This window comes from Galeopterus variegatus, unplaced genomic scaffold, assembly GCF_000696425.1.
Source record: "Galeopterus variegatus unplaced genomic scaffold, G_variegatus-3.0.2 Scaffold522, whole genome shotgun sequence".
NCBI classification, from domain to species: Eukaryota; Metazoa; Chordata; class Mammalia; order Dermoptera; family Cynocephalidae; genus Galeopterus; species Galeopterus variegatus.
In genome coordinates, this window is record NW_007726633.1 from 580970 (window position 1) to 608076 (window position 27107).

The window sequence follows — 27107 nt, forward strand, 5'->3', positions numbered from 1 at the left end:
GAGAAAGGACTGAGCTTCCTGAGCCAGCACCACCATCCCCGCCGCGCCCTGTCTATGGTGCTAGTGGATGGGCTGCAGCGCCCTCTGCTGGCCGAGTCTAGGAGCAGCCCTAGAGTGGTTTCCATTCTTGCTGGGCAAAGTCCATCTTCTCTGACATGACATTTGGTGAGTCACAGCCGGGGTCCCACACTCACTAGCTGTGGAGTTCCCTCAGTAGTGAGGAGTGAAGAACGGTGAGAAAGGACCCCTTACTCTAGGGATAGGGGCTGGAGGAAACTGGGGTGTGGGTGGAGAAAAAGCTGAGGTCAGAGTGGGAGGGCGAAGGTTAGACTTTGAAGAAAGGAGAGTGGTCAAGGTTGGGGCTGGAAGTCAGGGTGGGTCTAGGGTAGGATAAGGGTGGAATGGGGCAGGCCGAGGAGAGGGTGCGGGATGGGAGAACAGCAGCCCAGGCACTGGGGTAGCAGCAGGTGGCAGTGAGAGCAAGACTGGGGGTGGGACGGAAGCAGATTTTTAAGCGTGATGTTTAAACCCCGGTGGTGTGACTGAGCCCTTAGGCCTCAGAGGGAGGGGCTGGAGCAGGGCAAGGCTGGGCTGAGCTGCCACAGGGGAGCTGTCCTCTCCTCCATGTCTAGGGACCTGAAAGCTCCCATCTGGGTATGTGGGAAGCACAGAGCCACCACTTCTTGGCCACTCTAAGGTGGCCCCCTGCTCTTCTCCCTGGCTTCCTCGGACCCCAGGCACTCACTGCTGTCTGCTGTGGCCCTGATTTTGTTCCCCTGAAGACAAGCCCACGTACTGTTTTTTGCTAAGATCTAATATTTATTTTCCTATGATTTCTTACAGGAACATTGTCATCTTGGTTATCTGTGAAATAAGATTTTACATATGTATGGTTCTTTCGATATGAAAAGGCTGTTTTCACAAACATTTTCTCATTGGTTCACACAAAGATCCTGTGAAGTAAAAACGACCCACATTTCCCCCTTTTACAGAGGAGGAGCCTGAGGATCAGGGAGTTAAACAATCCAGACCAGAGCCCCAGGCTACGAAGCGAGCACTGAAGTTCAGAGCCCTGGCTTCTAGCTCAGTGAAGTCATGGTTAGCTGACATGTAAAAACCTGAGATATAATTCAAAGACGAAGAACAGGTGGCATATTTGGACTTGATCTTTTCGGTCAAAAGGTCAAGCTGGGAGAATAAAACTCTAGGACCAGAATTGCAGGTGGGGTTAAGGGTTGTGGCACTGACCAATTCCCATTACCTGGCTGCCCAGGCCAGGGCAGGGCTAATTCCTATGCTTGTGTCATGGGAATTCCTGCAGGTACTAATGTATGTTCCACTTGTGACATCCAGGACAACTCATTAATCACATTGCCAATGCCCTTGGCCTCCCCTTTTCTAGTGTTTTACCACCTGTCACTCTAGGAACACAAACAGTAGTACAAGATTATCCAGAAGGGGCCAGTGGCAAAGTTCCTCCCGACCCTGCTCTCTGGTTCCTGACTCCCTCTAGGAGGCAATTCTTGAAGTTGGCACTTCTTTTCCTCCCCATGCCTCTCTCCTTTGGAGAGGCTCCCGAGGCAAGCCCACCCTGGGCCTCCCCAACTGGAAGTTCATATCCTTGAGGCCCTCAGCACAGAGTAGTGAGGGGCTCTCAGCTCTGCCAAATTCAGAAAGACCCCCACAAAGTCCAGCTGGGCTGGGCAAGTGCCCACTCACCCATGCGTGGAAGAGCCCCCTCCTCTCCAGGCAGGAGGCTTCTCAATGGCTCCTTTAGGGTGGATGGAGCAGTTTGTGATTGGAGCATCAGGCTTCCAAGTTTCACATCTTTATAAAAGGCTGTGATGAGGAAACAGAGCAGAGTGCCCTTTTGTTATAAAACCTGTGATCAACCACCTCTGATTGCAAGCATGGTGGGGCCAAAATCAGTTTGTGCTGCTCAGTCCAGGGCTAGGCTCGGGGCGGGGGGGGATGATATTAGGAGCGGCCCACGTGCTGCCTTACCAGCTGCTGAGACAGTCAGCACAGCCAGGTGGGGGTTCCATCCTCCCCTCCATCCATCAGCCTGTCCCCACAGGAGCTTCACAGCCAGCACCTGCTTGAACAGCCTGGCATCAGAATCTTATTTTAAATGCATCTGGGTTCACTGTTAGAGCCAACACTCCCATCACGGGAACAAGTTCCCATGGAATCCCTTGATGGATCTTCAGGACATGCTCTGGATGGGGATGAGGTGCAGGCTCAGATCACCGATGTGCAAGCTGAGGCCATCAGCCATGGGGGCTGGAGGCCTGGGCTGTCTGCAAAGCATCCCAGGAGCAGAGAGCCAAGAAGGAGGGATGGGAGAGATGGAGGAGGAAGAAGGATGGGGGAAGGGACAGTGGTTCTGCTCGTCACAGGGGATAGCCCTGACCTGCCTGTGTTCTGCTGCTGACCTCTGGTGTAACCACGAGGTTGGGGACCAATGGCTTGGAATGGGAGCTAGGGTTCAAGGATAAGAGTTTCTTGTCCACTGCCTCAGATGTTTGCAGTGGCCTGCAGGCCTCCTGTCCATTCCTAAACACCCAAGATGGCAGAGCTGCATGGGAGCTCTGAGACCATGCAGGCCAATAAGCCCATATTACAGATGGGGGGACACTGGGCTCTGCAAGGGGCCTTTTGTTAGGTAAACTTAATGCACATAGTCAGAGACAGGGACAGGACTCTCTCTGCTGATTCACACTGCTTCCCTTCGGAGGCACGGTCTACTAGAGCAGTGGGTCTCAAACTTAAGCATGCCCCAGAATCATCTGGAGAATCTGTTAAAACACAGATTGTTGGGCCCCAGCCCCACAGATTCTGATTCTGGAGGCCTGAGGTAGAGCCCACGGATCCGCATTCTTAAGAAGCCCTCAGGGGATGTCAGTGCAGCAGGTCCCTGGACCACACTTTGAGTAGCGCTTGAGATTCCTTGGGAGGGCTGAGGGTGGAGGCAGTGCAGGGAGAGTGGAGGACTGCGCGGAGAGGGGTCTGGCGGCCTGAGGAACAAAGAGCCGAGCTGTGATGAAGGGGAGGTGTTTGTGTGGCAGGGAGGGATGAATGAAGCTTTGGAAGGTCAGACTTTGGAAGCTGGACGTGCGTGGAGCAACAGCTTCTGTCTCTGCTGATATAAGACTCTTGGGGATGAAAATGTCCAAGGGAAAGTGAGCAGAGATTTGGCCTCTGGGCAGGCAGAGGCTGGAAGAACCCAAACCATGAGGGGCAGTTTGGTTTGAAAGGCACTTTGGGTCCCCGTGGGGCTGCTGCTATTGCAGTCAGTGTCACCCCAGATCGCTGTCCCTGTCCGTGGGAGTGCCAGCAGCTCCCCTGGGGCAGTGGCTGGGGTCAGGAGGAGCTTTAAGCACTCCCATGGGTAGTGGCAGGTGGGGTGGCTGGGGCAAGGGGGGGCCACTTATTTAGAGAGCCCAAAGGTCATGTCGTGGTGTCTTCTTCACTCAGGATCTCCCTGGCTCTGGCTCCTGCAGGGAGGGGCCCGGGGTCTGGTGTGCCCCTGGGGAGTTGGGGGGGGGGGTAGTACTTGGCTTTGGAAACTTCTCTGTAGGATTTTTAGAAAAAGGGAATTTGGTCCCAGAGACAGAGAACTGATTCTGAATGGACTTGGGAATGCTGTGCTGGGTGGGGCCTGGCTCAGGGACCCCATCCCTCTCTGCCCCCAAAGCCCCGGACAGTCACCCTCTCCTCTCGGCTCTGCTGGGAGGCCCTTTCTGCCACGCTGTGGCTAGCGAGAGGGGTACAGGCACCTTGTGCCTGTGCCAAGGCTGGCTCCTCCAACAGGCCTTCGAAGTAGGTGCTCAGAGCTTGCAGGTTGAGAGCAGGCTGGGCAGGGGGCGGCGAGGTGGTCTGCAGGCTCAGGTAGCGGCTGTACTTCTTCAAACCACCCTGCGGGTCATGGTGGTGTGCGGTCAGCAGCTCCAGGAAGCTCACGTTGTGGAGGGCCAGGAGGCGGGCATCGGCCCGGGGCAGGACCGCAGCCCGCACCAGGGGCTGCAGGGAGGCGAAGCACTGCAGGTTGCTGAAGGGGTAGACGTGCTGGGCCAGCTGGGGGCCTGGGGAGACCTCGAGGAGGCGGCACAGGTCGCGCATGGCCAGCACGGCGGCCAGGGCGCTGCGCTCGCTCATGTTTCTCGCCAGGTAGGTCTTGGCCAGGCTCTTGAGTTTGAAGCTGCTGGCCCCGGGCACGTGCTCCCGGATGACCGGCAGTGCAGCCAGGAAGCCCGAGATGGCCTCCTGGAATTCCCACAGCCTGTTAATGTCCTCCAGGGCCTGGAAGAAGTTGGGGAGGCTGGGCCCCCACAGCTTATAGCAGGCCAAGACGGGGCGGCGCATGGCCCTCAGGAAGCTGAGGAAGTGCTGCAGCCCCACCTCCAGGGAGACGGCCTTGGAGTAGATGCTGAAGAAGGGCTCAGGCTGGATGAGCACACGGAACTTGCTCTCCCGGTTCACGGCAGCCAGCTGGCTAATCTTCTGGGCTGGGCGGGAGAGAAGGGTAGGATGAGGCCCCAGGGGCATGGGAGGCACTGGGGCAGAGCAGCGGGGACCTTTAGGGCTGCTGACCACCATCTAGAGATCCTACCCTAGGGCCTGCTAGCAGGAACCAAACATCAGCCTCCAAATGCAGCTCTGCCCCTTGCTCTGATGGGACAGGGCTCAGAAGGGGAGGCCGGGCTGCCCTTCCAACACCCTGTTCACATGCTGGGGCTCCAGCTCTTCCTAATCCTCCACCCATCCCAGAGTAAGCCAAATCTTTTGCCTTTTTGTCTTTTTTTTCGTGTCTGGCAACGGATCGCAACCCTCAGTGTTGCGCCCGTACCGGACCGGGACCGGCAACGGAATCGCAACCCTCGGTGCTGCGCCCGCCCCTCGCTCAGCCAGTGAGCAGGAACCGGTCTGTATGTGGGATCCGAACCCTCGGCGGGAGCGCCGCCACGCTCCCAAGTGGCGCACTGTAGCAGTGCGCCACCGGGCCGGCCCCCAGCCAAATCTTTTGGATCCAGGTTCCCCCAGTCTGTCTTTTATCAGCCTCCATCCACCTACACTAGAGACCCCAGACTTTTTTCCCAGCCCTCCACTCCACGCCACGCCTCCAATCCCATTAGTCACTTGGCTAAACCTCCCTGCCTGCTCAGAGTCCTGGGACACAGACAGCAGACCTGCCCAATCTATTCCATTCGGAGCGTGGCCCAGAGCCTCCCGCTGAGGTCTGCAAATGACTTTCCTGTACTATGAAAACACCTGCTGCTTCTGTCCGGCTGGCCTAGTCCCAGTGTTGAGTCCATGCCACAGGGCAGGGCTCTGGGCTTCTGGCTCCAGAAAGGGCATTGTAGAGCCAGAGCAAAAATGGGGGGATTCAAGCGGTTTCCCAGATAAGGAGTCATAGCTCTCTGTGACCTTGGCTCTGTTAGCTTCCCTGTGCAGCTGCCTGTGGGATGCACTCTGCACTCAGAACTGTGCAGTCACAGCCAAAGGCCTTGCTTGGATTATTGGTCTGTAGCAAAGAAGTCACTCATTTCTGTTTAGAAGTATGTTCCCACGGCTCTCTAAGAGAAGGACTGGTCAGAGGTGAACTCTGGAGGCACTTGCCACCCTCACATGCTCAGGCACCAGTCAACGCAGATGCCCTTATTCAAATCACAAGTGCTCTGCCCGCTCTGGCTGCAGCTGCTGTCCAGAGCTTAGGGCTCTCCCAGGCCTCACAGATGGCTCTGCCTGCACATCTTGTGCGGACTCTGAGACTAAGCTAGAAAGGGGTGGGGTAGCCCCAGGAGAACCCACTTTCATTGTCAAGCTTGAGGTCAAAGAAAACCAGGGGCCTGTCTTCTGCTTGGGGGTCGGCAAGGCTCTCATCCAGGACCCTGAGGGAGCTGGGGCCCTCCAGCTGGAGGTCACTGGACTCGCTGCTGCTGTCGTCCAGCTCTCGGGAGGACTGCAACACAGAAAAACCAACAGGTCAGGGCTTCAGAGGGCCTGGGGAGCACACTGGCAAGGAGGGCCTGTGCCCAGGAGCAAGCATGTGCACGAGTGTGTGTGTGGGAACACAAGCAAGCTGCTGTGGCCTGGGGCATCTGTGTGCACACAAGGGAGGGTGTGTTACTGGGAAAGAGAATGTGTGCACATAAGGGAATGTGCGTGTGTGTGAATGGGTGTGTCAAGTGTGAGAGTCATGTGTGTCTCCTTAGTGAGTAGGTGTGAGAGGGGGAGGTCAAGCAGCAGGCATATGTGTGCAAGGATGTGCATGTGTGGGAATGAATGTGAGTGTCAGGGTGTGTGTGTGTATGCTCCAGGGGGTGTGAACTATGAGTCTGTTGACGAGTGTGTGAAAGTGTGAGAGAATATGCGAGTGAGCAGGTGCTGCTTGAGGAGGCTCAGGGAAGAAGCCGACTGCTAAGGTGGGTCTGAGATGTCTGCTCCTAATTTCATCTCTCTGAGCACACTTAGAAACATCACAAACTTGGGACAGAAGGAAGGAACCTCATCTTGAACCCCAGATGATTCTTTGGAAGGGGCCAGGAACCTGGCTTTTCTTGTCCCCAAAGCAAACTGAGGTCCCAATGTCCTGTACAAAAGGGAGGGGCAGGACTGCTCGGCCTTCTGAACATGGCATCTAGGTGGACACACAGGTCCTTGGCAGAGAGAATAGTGGACAGAGAGGCTGGAGGCCCTCCTGCCATTTAGCGTCCATGCCCCACTGCTTAGAGAAGCCTGTGAGTCCTGGGACTCCTCCAGGCTGCACACTTGAGGCTTTGTTCTCTCCAGCACCAAGGTCCTGGGAGGAACACTGAAAGGCCCTGGAGTGGGGAGCCAGAAGAGGGGTGAAAGGCCCTGGCTCTGGGATGTTCCCAAGGAGCTGGGGAGGCAGGCGGAACCTCTGATAATACAACTGTATATACAGTTTATATCCTCTGCACAGCTGCCAAAGCCCAGATGTTTAGTCTTTGGGGACCAGCTCAGAAACTCCTGTGAATACCACCTGTGGGTTGGCCAGAGACCAGGAGGAAGGACACAGCTAAGTGGGGGGCACAGTTGAGACAGGGTACAGAGTAGGCCTTGGGTCTTTCCTCTTTATGGATGGTCTCTAGCTTGTCAATGGAATTGGTGTCACCTGGGGCTGAAGCCTCTATTAACTCTGGCCCCTGGCTAATGTCCCTGGCCTGGGAGACAATAGGCATATTCCCCCAGACCCTTCCACTGTCCAGGTGAAACATTTGTTTTCAACAAAACGTCAGCCAAGAGCAAAGTCTTTACTGCCCACAAGTAAGTTAAAATGTGGTGGATTTTCCTAGGAGTGGCTCTTTTGTACTTTATTTGTATTTCATAGCCCTGCCCCAGGCTCTCCAACTTCCTCCCAGTCCCTGACAGAAACAGACATTCACTGTGAATCCACCTCTTTATACGTAAGGATTTGGTAAGAGAGTTTGCCGACTGCCTTGCATCTCCATATGCTTGATGGGCCATACTGTCAATGGCTGGTTTCCATGTCTTGCTCTGTGGGCTCCCACGTCGCTGTCTGCCTTCCCGACTCTGTTTCCTCTCTGTAAGGAGCCTTCTACAAGGAGATTTCCACTAAGGTGCCAGCAGGAGAACCAGAGTCAGCCTTCTTCCCCTTGGGGACAATCAGGTTGTTTTCCATCTCCAGGCTTCGCATAGCAGCAGCAGTGGTGCTCTCCCACGTGGGCTAGTGGAAAGAGCTGGACGCCCCTTGCCAGGTTCTCCCCAGGGCCTCAGCTCCTTGCCAACAGCTGAAGAGCAGTCTCTGGCCAAGTCCATTCTGCCACCCACTGACACGCACACTGGGCTCTCTTCGTTCTTCTGTCTGCTCCAAACATAACTGCATTAGCCTCTTGATGGCCTTGAGTGCTTCCACCTGTCCCTTCCTTCTGGCAACGTCCCTTCGGGCCTCAGAGCCAATCGTCTCTTCTTCGGATCTTCTCTAAAAGCAGAGCTCCCTGGAGAGCCAGACAGCTGTCTCTTTGGGCCGCTTCTCCCATCTTTACACTAGGGTCACTTATGCAAGCTGTCAGAACCTCGTTTTTAGAGTCTTCCATTGTCCTTGGGTCATGAAAACGTCCTTTGTCCTGAACTTACTGAAGCTGCCTCCACTAAGGAAACCCTGCAGGCTCCCTTAATAAAAGGACACCCCCATTCTGCTGAGCTTGTTAATGGATGAAAGGCTGGATCTTTCAGCCCTGGTCTTGCCCTTGGGGACATCCGTACAGTATGGCTACCCCACAGGGCTGGTCTCACTGGAACATTAACTCCAGCCAGCTGTAAACTCACAATTCCCCCTCCACACTTAACTCCCAGCAACACAGGGATGGGGAGTAGTGGGACATTTAAACTAGACTTTTCTAAAGACCCAGGTTTACCAGAAGGGCAACCCACACACAGAGGGCCTGGTGCAGGACATCCTTCCCTCACTAAGGGAAACTCTCCCGTTCCACCCCCCAGCCCCTGCTCCTTGGCCTTATGCCACGAATCAGGATAACTGGGTGGAAGGTGGGGGCATAGAGAGGGACAGTCGTTGGAAAAGGCTGAGATTTGCTTGGAAGGGAAAAGGAAGGGCAGACAGAAGGAAATGGGGTGAGGGGAAGCTTTGGGTTGCTCTGGAGTGGGAGATGATGAGAGCTACAGGAAAGGGAAAGAGAAATCAAAGAAGAGCTGCTGTGGGTGATAAGCTTGCTTCTTTGCAAGATGCGAGTAGATACTGGAATTTATTTCCTTATCCTACTTGGTTAATGGGCTGTTTCTTTGAATGCAAACCTGTGCTGACTGAGCCACGTGGCATCCAGGATTGTTTCAGCATCCACATGTGACTAGGATACGCATGCAATCTGGTCCATGAGCTATATCTGTCACATTCATCTTCCTCACAGATCTCATGGCCCTATCAGGTCACTGCATTCCAATTCAACACAGCAGGTCTAACAGTCATGCCAAGGGTACTCATGGGAAGTGGTTGGGCTGACATTTTAATCACTTTTCAAAAGTCTAGGAGGTTTATCTAGGAAGATCCAGCCTCTCCTCTCCAGTGTTGCACCATACTCCAGTATGTAAATGTCACCTCCATTCAAGGCTGTTACATAGACAAATGAACAGCATTCCTCTGACACAGATGTGCAGTTGAGTCCCCCAATTCAGTGGTCCTTGACTTTGGCTAGGCATTAATAGCTTTGAAAAACTCTTGAAGCCCAGGCTGCATATCAGACCAATTCAATTAGAATCTCAGGGGGTGCAACCCAGGAATCTGTAGATTAAACTCCCTAATGTCCAGCCAGGCTTGAGAACGACTGTTCTAATTACTGATTCATTCCATATTTGCTCACCAGCCAGCCAGACACGAGCCAAACTCTTAGACAGTCAGCATCCAGCCTCCTGAAGATATCTAGTTTCTGACATTCATGCTTATCAAGAGTCCCCAAGTTCCTGAAGAACTGTCTCAGCACCCAACCTTCAGCTACAGCTGCAATCAGTTTGGCAAGACACATGCATTGCTGTATTTTGCAGACACGAAACCCCAGCTCTTGCAAAGTCTCGAAGGCCCTGGAGATGCCGCACATGTTATCAGCGAACTGGACCATGTAATTAGCTAGCCTGTGGCCTCCAGTGCCTTTCTGCCCACTGCTCTGGCCCCTCTGTGGGTGGCCACGGCCCCCACCTTCTCTGTCAAGCACCTCGGCTTCTTTTTCTGATAGACACTCACCGCACCACGGTCCCTCCCCTGGATCGGCTGCTCCCCTCAGGCCTCCCTTCCTCTGCCGGTCGCCACTGCCACTTTTGCCACGGGCTGCCCCCTTGGCTGGGCACCCTCCTGCTTCTGTTTGGTCCCGCTGCCACCGAGGCACTGGAGCCAGTCATCTGTCACAAAAGTATGTGAGAACACCGGACTTTTTCTGCTTTGGATCCTAAAGCAGGGGCCCCGTGGTAGAGGCATTGCCGGCCCACTCTTGCAGTTTTTAAGCACAGCCTCACCCCAGGTACTCCACAGTCAGGCCTGGGACCTCACCCCTCCACCCCATGACTGCACCCTGCTGGCTCCAGAAGGGGTGAGGTCTCCTTGCTCTGTCTCACACCAAGCCCCTGGACAGATCCATTCCAGCAGTAGATGTAGCTAAAGCCCGAGCAAGGGGCCCCTACACACCCTGCTACACTTGGAAAATGTGATGTTTTAGCAGGCCAGTATCCTACAACTTTCACTCACTGTAAGGTCAGATAAAGGCTGCAGAGTGGGGGAGGACCTGGCTATGTAGGAGCTGCCCCTCTGTCCAAGTTGGGGAGTAGGAATTTGCAGCAGGGGTGCTGTGGGTACTCCAGGGGCAGCCAGGGTCCGCAAGGGACCCAAAAGGTGGGTGAGAAATGCAAGAGCAGGACCTAGTTTGGTTTTTTGAATATGTTTTTAAAGTTTGGCACTCTCGTAATGGTTAATTTTTTAAACGGACATCTAAGGAATACATACACAAAAGCAGTGGCTCTCTCCCCACAACTCCAGGCCTGTTCTCTAAAGTGAGCAACGGCTTCTAGTTTTATTATTCCTCACCTGAAATGTGCCTATACCTCCTCCCTTGGTCAAACTCAGATTCCCTATTGCCTCCTTGCTGGTGGCTGACGACTAGAGGGATATTCCCCTTGCCCCTTCCCTCACCCCCCAAAGATTGCAGGTTCCGGCTCTCCTGCTCGATTTTCCACCATGTCTGGTGAGACTATTGACAGGCCGATCCTTCTCTCCATTATTCCTTCTACCTCCACCCAGGGTCAGTGGTAGCTTCAATTTGATCAAGGTTATAGGATGGAAAGAAGTGCCCATATCTCAGAGCAATTTAGACCATGGAAAGACAAGACTCATCAGATGGTTGGACGTGAGGAGTCATCAAAAAGGGGGAGTCCTGGGTGGCTCTGGAGTCTCGGCTGGTGTGACTGGGCAGATGGTGGGGCGAGCCACGGAGAGGCAAGGAAGAATGAGATTGAGGTGCCTGTGGAGCATCCGAGTGGGTGGTCGAGGGCTGCGCTGGCCTGGCAGGTGGAGCGAGTGCCGGGCATCAGCAACCCCTTGGCAGTCACTGGAGCCAGGGGTGGGGCTGAGATCACCTGGGGGAGCGCACAGACTAGAAAGAGAAGAGCTGGAAGAACAGCAGCATTTCGGAGAACAAAGCCACCTGAAAGGAGAAGGAGGAGCACCCAGAGCTGCAGGAAGAAAACCTCATGAACCCAAGGAAAGTGATCTTGCCAGGAGGGGCAGCTGGCACTGGTCAAGAACAAAAAGGACTGATGTGACCCTTGGACGTGGAGCCATGGAGGCTCCCCTGGTGCTGGTGGGAAGCATGGGGAGGAGTCAGGAAAAAGCAACAGGGGAGGAGAGGAAAGGGAGCTGACAGCTGAAGCATTCAAAGATGCAGGAGAGAGGAGGAGATGGAATGAGCCTCCCAAGGGGGCAGGGAGGCTTGGGCCAGGACACAGGGGCGAGTCCGAGAGGCAGGTGGACATCCCCTCCACCCTAACAGAAGGGACAGGGGAAGGGAAGTGATGGGGACAGGTAAATCTGTAATTAGGTAGCAAGATGCCAACTGTCCCCATGCCGTTGGAGAGCTCCAGTCTTCTCCCTGCAGAAGGTGCAGTCACCAGCTGAGAGTGAGGGTGGGATGAGGGCCCACAGCAAGGGAAGTGGAGGTGGGTGAGCTGCTGTGGCAAGCAGGAGGGTGTGCTGTGGCAGGAGCACCAGGGAGCCCTGAGCGATTAGAGGCAATCACCTGTCCTTTTCCTAGGGGTGTGGCTTTCCTCCAGCAGCCCTTGGCCTCCAGGTGGCAGCACAGAGGCAGCAAACTACGGAATCCTTCCGGGGTTGTTTCTGCAGGGCAGGCCTAATGCTGAGGCTAAGCAGGCAGGGAGCAGAGATCCTGATGAAAGACTGGCTGAGATGGGAACTGTGCCGGCTAGAGGGAGGTGAAGGCTGGAGAATTGAGAGCTCAAGGAACAGGAGGCTGTGCTCAAAGTCTCATGGGCCAGTTGAGAGATGGACAGTTCTTGTGAAGGAGAGGTGCAGGGTATAGCCACAGGGTTGGTGGCTGAAGTGGAATGGGTGAAGATCCTTGAGAAGTCAAGGAGCGGAGGTCAGGGTGGTGGGTGCTGGAGTTACCCAGGAAGAAGGCAGGACCTAAGTGGAGAGAAGACACCTAGAGGCAGATGCTCAAGTCAAGAGGGAGGCAGGTGGATGTCTGAGATCAGCTGGGGAGAGTGGGGAACACCCCCAGAGCTGGAACCTCAAAGGCACAGGGTATCTTACCAAATTGTGGGTCTGTACCTGTTCAGGAGGCAGGAAGGCCTTGACCGCCACCTCCTACTTCTGGGAGGAAAAGGGGACTTGGTATAGCCAGAGGAGAACCAGTTTCAGTATGGAAAGGAGACCAAAATATCCTGCAGGGAAGAGCTCGATCCATCAGGGAATCTGATGGTCATGGAATAAGGGCTCGCAAGGGTGATCATTCAACAAGTATTTATTGAGCAGCCACGTCTGCCAGGACTGGGGATAGACACTCTCCCTGTGCTATGGGCTTGGATGGAATAGAGGCCCAGTGCAAAGGTTTGGGAGGAGGGGATGGGGCAGTGGAAGGTAATGCTATTGGTGGGGGGCTCAGAACACAGGATGGTGCAAAGGGTAAGAGAAGCTTCCTTCTTGGGCAGAGACCTGTGAGGAAGGGTAGCCTGAGCCTTAGCCATACCCTCAGCCTTCCCCTCTCAGATGGAGAGGACCCAAGCCTCCCTGCCCAGGGGTCCACATAGCCATTCATTCCTTGGTTCATTCCTAGATCGAGAGTTAATGAATGCCTACTATGTGCACGGCCTTTAGGGACATGGGCTGGAGGAGGCAGCTCAGGGACCGGGGCAGGAGTGTTCGGCCACAAGGTTACAAAAGGAGGGTGGCCAGCAGCCCTAGAGGAAGTGGGCACTCGAGGCCATCAGAGACCTGTCTGAGGGGTACCTAGGCTGGTGGGGGACGTCTCAGGAGGGTGGGATGGTGGAAGTGTAATTGTAGAGACTTCCACTGGGACTTGGACCTGGGGACTCTTCCTGGGGGCTCTGTTAGAATCCCCAGAGGGAACTCCTGCCCCAAGAGTCTGGGGTGCTTTGCCTCCCTGTGAGCATCCCATGGAAGTGGCATCAATCTGGGAAGCCATGGATGAGAGAGGGAGGGCAAAAAAGTGGTTGAGCCACTGGGCTAGATGGGGGGATCTCCGGAGGGAGCGTCTGTGGGATTGCATAGCCCCTCGTACCCGGCAGGGTGGGCTGATGGCCCTCTGCAGGCGGATGGGACGCTTCTGGGCATTGGCAGGATGGCTGGAAGGCCCTGTGGTGGCAGGGGTGGTGGCGTGGATCACGGGGGGAGACCAAGTCCACGTAGAGGCACGATGAGATTGGAAGGGCAAGCGGACGAGGTGATGAAGGCGGGTGGCTCTTTGTGCTCGGCGTGACAGGAAGCTGATCCCACGGTGAACGGCAGCATACTCCTGGTGATTGGTAGGCTGGCTGGGAGACTCGGCATTGGGGGCAGCATCTTGCTCAGCAGGATGGTGGGGAGGCCAAGCTGGGGGGCGGCACGTGCCATGGGGCAGACAGGTGTCCTGGCAGGGTTGGGAAGCTCCTTGCACTCTCAGCAGGCAGTGGGCTGGCGAGGATTGTGGCTTGGTGGTCTCCGTGGGCTCCACGCACTTTCCAACACAGAACCTCAGACTGAGGGCTGGAAGGGACCGCAGGGGCCACCCAGTCCAACCTTTTATTCTATTCAGATCCCCTTTTCCCCTGGACAGGTGACAGCCTAGCCTCTAGTAACAAACCTCCAGGGACAGAAGGGTCACTATCCTGAGGCCACTTTTTCACTGTGGGATGGCTTTAAAGAAGTTCTTCCTTACATGGGGTCAAACCTTGCTTGTGTGGCCCCTGTGCAGTGCTGCCCCATGGCCTCATGCCTCTTAACGCACCCTTACTGGCTGTGATTAACAGGGAATGTATTCCTATCCAGCCCTCTCACTGAGGACTTAGGGGACAGAAAATGCATAAGGAAGCTCCAGATAAAGGATTTGGACATTCCAGAAAAGACACAGGGCTCTGGAAGGAAGCACTCTATCAGCATTTCAGAAGCGTACATATGGATACTGAAGGCTCCTGCCCTGGTGTGGAGGGAGGGCTGGGGTGGTCCAGGCATGCAGATGGCATTTGGAGGCTGTCCTTAGGACAGCTTAGGAAAATTCCCCAGGCACAAGGTGAGTCTGAGAGTCACCTGCTGTGGCTTTCTCCCCTGGGACCTGGAATGGGGAGAGGCAGTCCTGGGCTGAACTTCTGGGCCACTCACCGAGTTTTCAGCATCTGAGTCTTCCGAACTGCTGATCACCACGACGCGCTCCTCTGAAACAGGGGAGGGGAGATGGCATTAGGCCTGGCCTGGGATGCACACCAGGAGGGACGCGGGGTGTTCAGCTGCAGGGATCCTTGCAGGCCAGTGGGCTGGGGAGCAATGGATGCCCTGCCCGGGGGTGGGGAGGGGATATGAATATTCACTATGTGTGCCTTTGTGGGTCTGCTCTGTGTTTGGGTTTGCGTTACTCACAAATAGGTTCCCATCATTTCCATTTAATTCAGCTACTGGCCCTGAATTCAGAATTTGCTCCCTGTCCAGGAGGCCTGACAACCACCACCTGGTTTGGAAGCTTTTGCAGTTCTAAAGAAGCACATCGGTCTGTTCCAATTCTCAGCCCTGTAAGCTGGGATGTCTAGAGTTCAAAGATGCTTCATCTAGTTAATCAAAACCCTTTGATTACCAAGAGCACTTGTGAGTAAAGAACAGCAGTAGGGACTCAGTCTGGGACCCAGAATGAAAAATGAAGCCAGACTTTGGGTGAAGTAGAGCCAGGAAGAACTCTCTTGTTCCAAAATTCCTTGGGTTGGCCTCAACTCCTGCCCCAGGACTCAGACTCCCTGTCTGCTGGTGTCCATAAAAGATATCTCAAACAAATGAGATACTTAGGTGACTGATCTTTGCAGAATAATTTGGGGAAATGATGGGTGTGGACTCTACCCAAGTCCTCTCTGGGAGTATGCTAGGCACCCACCAACAAGCATTTCTTGGGGAGACCCACCCTGTGCAGAGGCATGGTGCTGGGCACTGTAAGATAGTGTTTCAGGGAAGGGCTTATAGACCTGTGTGTTTGGAGCCTCAGGTTCCCAGCAGAGCACATGGTACACTGTATGACTCTCACCCCTGGGCAAATCATGGGTTTTCCCTGCCCTATTCAGTGGCAGCTCAGGGCAGGACACACAAGGGAATCCTGCTGGCTTTGGGATGAGAATGCAGAGGAAGGGCCCCATCCAGAGCCTGGAAGACAGCATGCAGGCCCTGGTGCTGCCCTCCCGACCTCCCTACCTGCCTCCTCTGCGTTGCTGGTCACGTGGTTGCTGTTGGGCAGGATGACCTCGTTTTCTGCGGTGGGGCTCTCAGGGCTGGGGGGCCCATCCAAGGGTGGTGGCGAGACTGCCTTGGAGGTGCTGGGCCTGGGCTGTTCAGGGGAGCTCCGGGCCAACCTCGCCTCTTTCTCCTCCTCAGATTCCATCTTGATGATCTTCCTGGGGCACTGGGTCTGGCAGGACTTCCTCTTCTGGGGTGTGGTTGTATTGGAGGCCTCCTGTACAATGGGGAGGCACAGGGCCAGGTCAGGTGCCTCCAGGGGCTGGTGGGCAGAGACCTTGCCCTGGGTGGCAGGGGCCGGTGGCCACCCCTTTGCCCCTGCTGTTCCCTCTGTCCTCATGCCCTTTCCTCTGCACCCTGGCATGCAGATCTTGCCTCTCTTCAGACAGGAAGCCCTCCTAGGCTGGTCCTGGCTGCTGACCATGAACCTCTGCTGGCCTCTGGTAGCCCTGGGTATCTCAGTGCCCAAGCTGGGCTGCAAGTGGCTCATGCTTAGCATGGAGCTTCCTGATGGTGCAACCAAGAGCAAGGAAGGACACAGAGTAGGTGCTGGACAAACACTTCCTTCTGAAGAGCTGACAAAGTGCCTGGGTTCTCACCCCACCTCCACCTCACTACCTTGGAGGAATCTGGGCCTTTGGGAAGGGAGGCAGGGGCTGAGGGGAGACTTACCTCTCCGTAGGAGGAGCCTTTGATGGAGAAGGCATACACTGGCACAGGGTGTGCCCCGGGCACTGACTGTACCACAGCCATAGGTTGGGCTTCAGCCAGCCCAAGGGCCTGGGCCTGGGCCTGGGCCTTCTGTGCCTCCTTGGGCTGCAAAGTCAGGAAACAGGACAGTCAGAAAAGACCAGGCAGCATGCCCAAGGCTAGGGACCCCAGGCCTGTGGTTGGCTCAGTCCCTAAGAGCCTCACCCAACGACAGGTGCAGGTTCCCTGGTCCAAAGCTTGGAGCTCACTGGGGAGGAGTCCTTCCGAAACTCTCTCCATGAGTCACCTCCTTCTGACCCTGAGTTGCTGGTGTTCAGGGCCATTTCAATTCTCGTGTGTCCTAACAGGGCTGGAAGACACCTGAGGGCCCCAGCTTGCACACCTCCAGGGACAAAGTGCCCACTACTGACAGAAGCAGCTCCTTCAGCAGTTGCAAAGATCTAACAGTGAGAAAATCCTTTCATTGAGCTGAAACTGGCCTCCCTGTGAACTTAACTCTGCCCTCAGGGCCTTAACTCTTCCTGGGTGAGCTATTACACAAGTTGGACAAATTACTTAAAACTATTGGGCCTCAGTCCTCCACTGTAAAATGAGAATAATGTGGATGAAATGCATTAATACAAATAAAATGTTTAGAAGAACACTTAGAAAGTATCATTAATGATGGCAGTGATGACGATGAGGATAATAAATACTGTCTTTATTACTACTCTGTGCCAGCCATAGTGCTAAGTGCTTCCTGGATCTATTTCAAAATGAAGTAGCGACAGTTCTTCAGAAAGTTAAAACACAGAATTACCATATGACCCAGCAATTCTACTCCTAGGTATATGACCCCCAAATGTTCAAACAAAAACTTGTACACAAATGTTCGTAAGTAGCAATTTTCACAATAGCCAAAAGGTGGAAATAAACCAAGTTTGGAGAGCTTCCGGGAGGACCTGGAATCTCCATGCCCCTTCCCCCATACCTCGCTCTATGCATCTCTTCAACTGTATCCTTTGTAATATCCTAGTAAATGTAAGTAATTGTTTCCCTAGGTTCTGTGAATTAATCAGACCCAAAGAGGGGGTTGTGGGAACCCCAACTTGAAGCTCATTGGTCAGAGGCCTGGATTTGCAATTGGCATCTGAAGTAGTGGGCAGCTTTGTGGGACGGAGCCCTTAACCGATGCTGTCTCCAGGCAGACAGTGTCAGAATTGAGTTGGAGGACACCCAACTGGTGTCTACTGCAGAACTGATTGCTTGCTTGCTGTTACACATTGGGTCACAGAAGTCATCTGTGTTGATTGTTGCTGAGTGAGAGTGTAGGGAAAACACTTTGGTTTGTTTATTTCTATATTTTCAGTACCATACTAAGACTACTGCCAATAACATTATGTTAAGTGAAATACGCCAGTCACAAAAAGACAAACACTGCATGATTCTACCTAATGAGGTACCTGGAGTAGTCAAATTCACGGAAACAGAAAGTAAACTCGTGGTTGCCAGGGGCTGGAGGTGGGGTACAGAATGAGAAGTCAGTGTTCAGTGGGTACAGAATTTCAGTTTGGGGTGTGGAAAGAGTTCGGGAGATGGGTGGTGGTGATGGATTCACAACAATGTGAATTACCTAATGCCACTGAGCTGTGTACTTCAAAATGGCTAAGATGGTGTATTTCATGTTATAAGTATTTCACCACAATTAAAAATTAAAAAAAAAAAAAAAAGTTTGAAAGGTCCTGCTCTATCCTTCTGTGGCTGCAAACTGCTATATGTAAGACTCTCTTTCTGCTTGTGTCATGACCAATGGGTTGTATTTCCTACACATTAAAAAGTAAAATAAAAGGTCCTTTTTTTATTTTGAAACTGTTTACAAGAGCACTTCAAAAAATCTGTGGAAAAACAGAATTAAAAATAATATGAATCTTTCCACAAACTTTTTGAAGTACCCTTGTATATAGGGATATAGTACGGCCATGACCAATGGGTTGTATTACCTACACATTAAAAAGTAAAATAAAAGGTCCTTTTTTTATTTTTGAAACTGTTTACAAGAGCACTTCAAAAAGTCTGTGGAAAAACAGAATTAAAAAATAATATGAATCTTTCCACAAACTTTTTGAAGTACCCTTGTATATAGGGATATAGTACCCAAGGCAGGTAAGAGTTAGCTTTTAGTCCTGCCCCTAGCTTACAGTGTGTCGCCTTGGGTAAGTCACACTCCCTCTCTGAGCCTTAGCTTCATCCTCTGTAAAAGAGGAGGTTAGACTCTATGCTCTCTCCTAGCTCTAAAACTCTCAGACTCTAAATCCTGCCTCTTCCAGGAAGCCTCTACTAATTATTTCAGCCTACAGCAATCTCTCTCTCCATGGATCATACCATGGCAAAGCGAAGAAGACTTACCATCCCCTGCTGCCCACCAGAAGACATGCTTTCCACGCAGGACTGGTCAGTCCTGTGCTCAGATCCTGGACAAGTAGGTACATGCAAATCTAAGCGATTAGGCTAAGAAGGAGACCAAGCACCAGGCCCAGGAAGGAACTGAGAAGCTTATTCTGGCAGAGAGGAGCCATGCTTCTGAGTCCAAAGGGGGCAAGTCAAAATAACGCCACTGCATTTCCACCCAGGGAAGCACTTTCTAAGTCACAGTACTCCAGAGATGGGAGAGGCAGCCTCAAGAATGAATGAGCTTCCTGTCCCTGAAGGTGTGTATATGAAAGCTGGAGAGCCACAGGTCAGGGGTGCTGCAGAGGGAATGCCAACATTAGATGGCGTATGGGGGCCTTCCAACCCTGAGAAACTATGGTGCTTAGACAGGTGTAGCCCTGGAATCACACCAGCAGAACCCGGGTGCTGGGATGGAGATCTGACTCTTGGCCCCATTCTCCGTTCCTCTCCAAGAACCATGTGTAGGGAAAGAGGAGGGGAAGGTCCACCTGTGCTGACCCCAGGAAAAAGCTCCCACATTTGGGGTGGGGCACAGGAAGGGGATAGGCCATCTGCCACATCCATCAGGGCTGCTGCCAGTGACCACCTCCTTCACTGCCTGTCCACCCTGGGTCTAACCCCTCCTGAGCTTGGCTTATGGCCCATCAAGAGCAACTTAGGCATTTAGGAGTCCAGAGCCAGCCAGCCAGCCAGCCCTTCCTCAATGTCTCCCTTTACTCCCTCCCAGCTCCAGTCCAGCTACTTGCTGTCCCTCTCTCAGGCACTTTCCCTGCAAACACAGGGACAGTAGGACTCCCAACCCACCTGACCTGCTGGGCCCTCCCCTTCACACCCCAAACCCATCTCACCAGGTCAACGTCAAAAAGGTCCCTGGGAGTGCTGGCAGCCTCTGGGCTGGCTCTCCTGGACAGAGCTGCATCTGGAGAACACAGAGGTCACAAGCAGGTCAGGGACACCTCGGCAAGGGGCATCCTGGCTTGGGACAGTGACAGGGAGGAGGTTCTTGTTGCTTTTTCTAGATACCCACTCTCCAAGGCATCTCACAGCACTGGGCAGCTCCACAGAGGGGCTGGCAGTTGGAAGGTAAGCTCTCGACTGCAGTGGGCATGAGCCCAGCCAGAAGCAGAGAGGAATGGCATTAGAAACCACTTGCCTTTGGTTCCAGACCCCCAGTGTACCTCTCTCCATCTCTTGGCCACCAACAAGGGAACATGTGGACCTCCCTAAAGCCATCACTGCTCACTGACTCTGCATACAGTGAGAGCTCAATGACATTCTTCTGACCCGCAGTCTGGTTCTTATTAAATCTAACCTAAATCTCTCATGCTTCAGAATAAAATAACTCTTCTCTCTACCACTACCCAGTTACAACACCCAAGATAGGCTGAGAAAACTCTGTGGGGTTATTTCCTGGATATGGGGTAACATTCACTGCCTAGGTGGAGAAGGCACAAGTCCATACCAGCTCTAGGATTACACCTTTATGAGCCTACGTCCATTAGCTCCAGGAGATGGAAGTGAGCCTGCCCAGTGCCTTCAGATTCTGTAGCCTCCCTCCCCTTTCCCAGTAAGAGCATCCTATACCAGCTTCTCAGAGCTCAGATTCCAGCTTCGAGATTTAGTCAAAGAGCCCTGGAGGCCCTCTTGTGCACTCTCCCCTTCTCCTCCCACTTATTCTGAAAGCCCCCCTAACTCTCCAGCTCATACACAGCTGCCACAATTCCTGGATTTTGGCTGCAGAACCAAGCACTGTCTCATTCTCCAGTTGTGTGATGTGGCCCTGGCTTCTCTCCCAATTGGACTGGACAACTCTTGAGGTCAGGAACTGGCCTGTTGTTTTCCTACTTCCCAAGTGCCCAATACCAGGCAGGGCCCACAAAGGTTGTCAGCTGGTCCAGATGGCAAGGCCATCCTGAGGACAAGGAATCTCCTCCACTGAGCCACCACGTGGTTTCGGGGAAGCACCCAACCACCTCCAGGAAGTTTTCTTAAGTTCCTCTGCTGTAACCCTATGTCCCAGTTGACTTCTCTGTTCCTGGACACAGGGTGCTTATGAGAACCTCCTGGAGTGGCTGGTCCCTCTGTGGCTAAAATGATACCAAGTCGGGAGTTTGGCTTGGCAGTTTCTCAACATGTTCCCCCAAAGTCAAAAGGTCACAGTAAATCCATAGGGTCTTGTAAATTAGTAACCCTCTGGGTGGCTGCAACCCCATTTCAGGGCCTCCACTTATCCTGTGCCCCAGAACCTAAGACGACCTTTTCTGTCAAATGGAGATGATCTTTTCTGCCTTGCCTTCCCCAGGGAGAAGCGGCAAGGCTTGAGCCCTTAAATGGTAAACAGATCGCCCAGGAGGGTGGCTTGGGTGCTTACCTGTTCCCTGGGTGACGCAAGAGATGAGGTCCTGCAGGCGCACCTTGAATTCGTCGAAGCTGTCGGTGCACAAGGCGGTTTGCAGGCTCTGGGGCTCCTCCTGACGCAGGCGGCAGAGCGCCTCGCGCAGGAAGCCGTGCATGTCCAGCACCTCCTGTTCCGAGGCGTAGCACTTCATCCTCTGCACCAGCGAGCTGCCCGTGCGGATGCGCTGCAGCACAGCGTCCAGGCGGCTCAGCCGGCTGGCCATCTCCTCGTAATCGCGCTGGTACCGTGCGTTCACGGCCTCCAGCAGCTCGCGCTCCTGCGCCAGCACGTGCGCTACCACCTGGCGCACACGCGCGCGGATCAGCTCCTCGGTGTCGGTGCGCGCGCGGCCCAGCTGGCCGATGGCCGAGCGCATCTGCGAGTGCACCTCCCCGAAGGCGACGTTCTGCTCCTGCAGCGCCTGCGTCATGGTGTCCAGCTCCTCCTGCCGCTGCTGGATCTCCGCGGTGATGTCGCACTTGAGCTCGCTGTGGCCGGTGTCCAGGAGCGCACACGAGCAACACAGCGGCTTGGAGCAGCCTCGACAGTAGATGCTGCGGACGTACAAGGCCGGCCTGGGTTAGAGCTCTCCTGCCTTTTATTTTTTTTCCCTTTAAGTTTTTGTTACTAAATTCCTTTTCCAAAATTACCAAACTTCGAATGATGGTATGTTTCTAGGGTCGTGCTTTTCCCAATTCAGTGTTTGTTGGTTGTGGTGATAGTATCCAAACTACCAATAAAACATTAGAGTATTAAAAACACTACGGTAACAATTTCTCCATCCGTGAAACAGTGCAAAGATATACAAAAAGAAAGTAACAATCTCTTTCCACCACTTCTGAATCTCCCTTCCCCACCAGGTAAGCACCGTGGGGTGCACCCTTCCATGACTCCCTCCACTCATACCACCTAACACAAATACCCTGGACTGTGCTGCTGCTGCAGGATTCTGAAGACATATATCATCCTTCTTAACCTTGGCAAGAGCCTGTTAGGTGAGAATTATCGTTACCTTCATTTTACAGAGGGAGAAACTGAGACATTAGACTGTTAGATAATAGTCCCAGATACCTACAATTTGGGGGGCTGATGTTCTTAAAAAATGAGATCGTGCTATATCATTCCTTTGTAACTTTCTCCTCTAATTTAACTTTCATTCAGGCCATTCCTCTAGGTCTATAAGGCATAGATCTGATGTATACCACATGGGCCACAAGTGATTCAGTCATGAATTCATTCATCCACCTACAATTTGGGGGGCTGATGTTCTTAAAAAATGAGATCGTGCTATATCATTACTTTGTAACTTTCTCCTCTAATTTAACTTTCATTCAGGCCATTCCTCTAGGACTATAGGGCATAGATCTGATGTATACCACATGGGCCACAAGTGATTCAGTCATGAATTCATTCATCCAGTCACAACTGATTCAATCATCCAATCATCTCCTTTTCAGGGACATTCAAGTGATTTCCTGTTTGTACATTTTCTTTTCCTTTTCTTTTCTTTTTTCTTTTTTTTTTTTTTTGTGCCAGTATGGACAATGCTTTAATAATAATATTCATGTTATGTAGCCTAACCATGGATGCTTTTGTTTCTATAAAATAGATAACAAATAATCTGTTAGATCATAGAGTGTGTTTCTAATATTTTTATGTATTTAGTATACTTTAGGTAGCAGACACTTCCATAACTTACTATTTGTTAGACACTATTATAAGCATTACATAAATATTAACTCATTTAATCCTAACAATCCTATGAAATAGGTATCATTATTATCATCCCTATTTTAAGGATGGGGCAGCTGATGGAAGAGGCAAAATTTGTTCCAGGTCACATGATTAGTCCAGATGCAAACTACAGTAGGCAGAATAATGGCCCCCAAAGATGTCCATGTCCTAATTCCTGGAACCTGTGAATATGTTACTTACATGGCAAAAGGCTCTTTGCAGGTGTGATTAAATTAAGGGTCTTGGGATAAAGAGATGATTCTGGATTATCTGGGTGGATTCAATGTTCATGAGAGTCTTTACCATGGAAAGAAAGGAAGGCAAGAGAGTGAGAGAAGGTGTGATTAAATTAAGGGTCTTGGGATAAAGAGATGATTCTGGATTATCTGGGATTCAATGTTCATGAGAGTCTTTACCATGGAAAGAAAGGAAGGCAAGAGAGTGAGAGAAGGAAATATGATGGAAACAGAGGTTGGAGTGATTCTATGTTGCTGGCTTCAAAGACAGGAAGGGGGCCATGAACCAAGGAATCCGAGCAAACTCTAGAAGCTTGTAAACACAAGAAAATGGATTCTCTCCAACAGCTTCCCAAAGGAACACAGGCCTGTTGACACCTTGATTTTACCTCAGTGAGACCCATTTCAGACTTCTCACCTCCAGAGCTACAAGATAATACTTCTATGTTGTTCTAAGCCCCTAAATTTGTGGCAATTTGTCACAGCAGCAATAGGACATTATTATAAAAACCCAGGAAGTCTGGCTCAGAGTTCATGCTCTTAACCATTGCAATGTGGTTTCTTCAAACATTACCAGGAAAAATGTTGTTAGTTACTTCCCTAGATATACTGCTGCACTTTACCCTCAACAACAATAAGAATAAACCAACTCATCCAAGGCCAGGAGAACAGGTCTCACCTGGGACCACTTTGGTCTTAGTTACTGAGATCAACTTGTCCCCAAACTAAGTGCCAACAGAGAGCCTACTGGCCAGTCTGACTCCAAAATCATGGCCTCAAGCACTGATCCTCGCTTTGCTGGCTCTCAACCTTCCCAGGTCACCGAAAGTGGTGAGGTCCCAAGGCTTGATCCTCGATCAAACATAGGAAACTTATTCCAGGCCAGCAGAAGTTTCCTGGAGAGGCCAGAGTGTGGGAAAGGGTAACGTGGCTTGCAAATGGGTCCTGAGATTCAGCTCCTCCAACCTCGGTAAATCTAATCTAAGTAACAGAGGCCCATCACCCAGAGGCAGAGCCTATGACTGAGGTAAGTGGCAGCTGCAGCAGAGGTGAGAGTGGGGAAGACATGGATCTGACCTCAGCTCTGTGCCCTTGACAAGTCACTTAACCTCTCTGTACCTCAGTTTCCTCATCTGTAAAACAGGGATAATAATTCCCCCCTCTTATGGGACTGCTGTAGAGGATCAAATGAGAAAAGTCCTATACAAGCGGTCTTAACAAAGACTATAATTATTGTAACTGACTGAAATATAGTGCGCAATGACACTATTAATTAGCCAAACAATTATGAAAAGAACTATTAACTCTACAGAGGGCAATTTGGCAATATCCATCAAAATTACAGATACATTTATCCTTTGACCCAGCAATCCTCTTTCTAGGTATCTATTCTACAGCTCTATCTTCACACATACAAAATGACATCCACACAGTTACAGTTATATCCATGCAGTTATGCACTGCAGCACAGCCCCTATTAGCAAAGAATTAGAAACAACCCAAGTGTCCATCACTAGGCAATTAGTTACATAAATTATAATGCATCCTTACAATGGAATACTATGCAGCTGTAAAAAATTGACGAAGCTCTTTATGTACTGATATGGAACAATCTCCATGGAGAAATGAGGTTAATAATAAGAGCATTGGGAGGATTAAATGAGTTAATATACACAAAAAGGTTAGAACAGTGACTGGCATATAATCAGTGTTCAATAAATGCTAGTGATTTATATTACTGTGATGTATATTTTGAGTAAAAAATCAAGGTGCAGAAGTGTGTGTATGGGTGCTATCTTTTGTGTGAGAATGAAGAAAAGTAAGAATATATTCATATTTGATTATATTTGTTTTTTTTTTTTTTTTCCTATTTGTCTTTTTTCGTGACCGGCAACGGATCGCAACCCTCAGTGTCGCGCCCGTACCGGGCCGGGACCGGCCACGGGATCGCAACCCTCGGTGTTGCTCCCGCCCCTCGCTCAGCCAGTGAGCAGCCGGTCTGTATGTGGGATCCGAACCCTCGGCGGGAGCGCCACCGCACTTCCCAATCGGCACACTATAGCAGTGCGCCACCGGGCCGGCCCATATTTGATTATATTTGGATAAAGAAATCTTCGGAGTACACACAAATTAATAAAAGTGGTTATGGGATGGGGTGGGGGGGTGGAGTGAGACATTTCACTGGATGCCTTTTTAGATTACTTTTATGTTTGAACTTTGTGAATGTATGATGTATTATCTTTTTAAAAAATTAAATGATAAAAGACTAATAAATGTGGGCAACTCTACAGAGTGTAGCAATAAAGGGAAGAGAATGAGGAGCAATTGTCATTTTACCACTTTGGACCCCTGGGAGAGGGGCTGTGTCTGATGTTGGATCCCTTTCCTTGGAAACAGTGCTCCAAGCCCAGGAAGGCATGCCCCGGGACAGCCTGGCTGCACAACATGGTGAGACGGAGAGCAAGACCTTCTGGACAACTGTAGCCTCTGCTCGGTCCTATCTCTAAGCCTCCTGTGCCTCGAATGGGGCCTCCCTGGGAAAAACGGCCCCTGCTCCCCTCTGGATAGAAGTGGACAATTGGCAGCAGTTCCCAATTCTGTGAGTTGGCAGGCCTGAATTATGTGCCCTGGATCTGAAAGCTCCCAGCCCTCTGATAAGACTGAGGAGCAGCACTGAATTGGAGTGACCCATCGGGGGCAGCCACTCAGGGCCAGGAATGACCTACTTAGCCGAGTGGTGGTTCCTTCACCCTCATTTGAGGGACACTCACTGAGCACCTACTATGTGCCTGGCACTTTGGGAGAGGCAGAGGTGAGATGGGCACCTGCCCACAAGGACCTCTGTGACATGAACCCAGACTTACAGATATAGAGAGCTATATCTCTGGAAGATCAAAAATTTGCTCCCAGAATACTAAAAAAAAAAAAAGGGTGTGTGTGTGCTAAAATAACACGGAATTAATAAAAAAATTACCCAGCAAAGTGGTTAGATTACACCAAAATTAAGAGAGAAAAAAAGCTTAATTGTATCCCAGCAAAGCAAATGAAAAGAAATTCCATGCTCCCATTCACAACAGCAATTCAAAAAAATGCTACAAAATACCTATACATAATCCTAACAAGAAATGTTAAGAAATATAAAGAAAATGACAAAATTCAACTGAGAAAGTCTAAAAAATAAAAAAGTATATCAAGGTCCTGATTAGGGAGACTAAATATAATAAGATTAATTCTCCTCAAGTTAATGTAAAGGTTTAAAGCAATTTTAATCAAATTATCAATGAGATTTTTTTTTTCCTTTTTGTCTTTTTCCGTGTCCGGCAACGGATCGCAACCCTCAGTATCACCCCCGTACCGGACCGGGACCAGGACCGGCAACGGGATCACAACCCTCGGCGTCGCTCCCGCGCCTCGCTCAGCCAGTGAGCGGGAACCGGTCTGTATGTGGGATCTGAACCCTCGGTGGGAGCGCCGCCGCGCTTCCCAAGCAGCGCACTACAGCAGTGCGCCACCGGGCCGGCCCATCAATGAGATTTTAAAACTTAACCAAATGATTCTAAATTTCATATGAAGGCATAAACAGGTCAAATAGCTAAGAAATTTTAGGAAAATCAGCATAAGGAAGGGGAATTTTCTCAACCAGAAAACTGCCATTATTAAGAGTGTGGTACTAGTCTAAGAGTCAAGAGAAAGATCAGTAGAGCACACCAGACAGACCTGAAATAGGCGCTGGCATCTATAGAAATGTAATATTTTATAATGTAATATTTTAAATGGGTTTTCAACAATTGGAATCAGGGAAATTGGCTGGGTCTGGGGGACAAGAATCAAGTCACTGCCTTGTTTCTTCTTTCACACCAGGACACACTTCCAATGGATCACAGAGTTAAATGTGAAAAATATAACCATGAAGGGGAAACTATAGTTGACTATTTATTTACTCTCATGATGAAAAAGAGCTTATAATCACTGAAGAAATCATACAATTAATAAATGCCACTGCCTAAAAATTCAAAACTATTTTTTGGAAAAGACATTCATGACTTATTATTATAAAAGAAATGCAAGTTACATAACACTAAGTGTTGTGCATTTCATTTTAGATGATCATAGA

At 51.3% G+C, this 27107-nt stretch overlaps 1 protein-coding gene across 5 annotated transcripts in view; it reads right to left on the reverse strand.

Annotated features, from left to right (window-relative positions):
* Positions 1-796: 796 nt before the first annotated feature.
* The window catches only part of PML (promyelocytic leukemia), a 49379-nt gene continuing 23068 nt past the window's right edge, over positions 797-27107 (reverse strand). The window contains exons 3-9 of one of the 5 annotated variants that reach the window (XM_008569663.1): positions 20997-21577; positions 19474-19544; positions 16157-16300; positions 15443-15701; positions 14375-14427; positions 5812-5962; positions 797-4508 (exon numbers count right to left, since the gene is read on the reverse strand). In XM_008569663.1, coding sequence (XP_008567885.1) covers positions 3667-4508; positions 5812-5962; positions 14375-14427; positions 15443-15701; positions 16157-16300; positions 19474-19544; positions 20997-21577 — 2101 coding nt within the window. In that variant the 3' untranslated portion in view covers positions 797-3666. Of the gene's footprint in view, positions 4509-5811; positions 5963-12807; positions 13769-14369; positions 14428-15442; positions 15702-16156; positions 16301-19473; positions 19545-20996; positions 21578-27107 lie in introns of those variants that run through there. The other 4 variants (XM_008569664.1, XM_008569665.1, XM_008569667.1 and 1 more) reach the window with 4 other exon arrangements.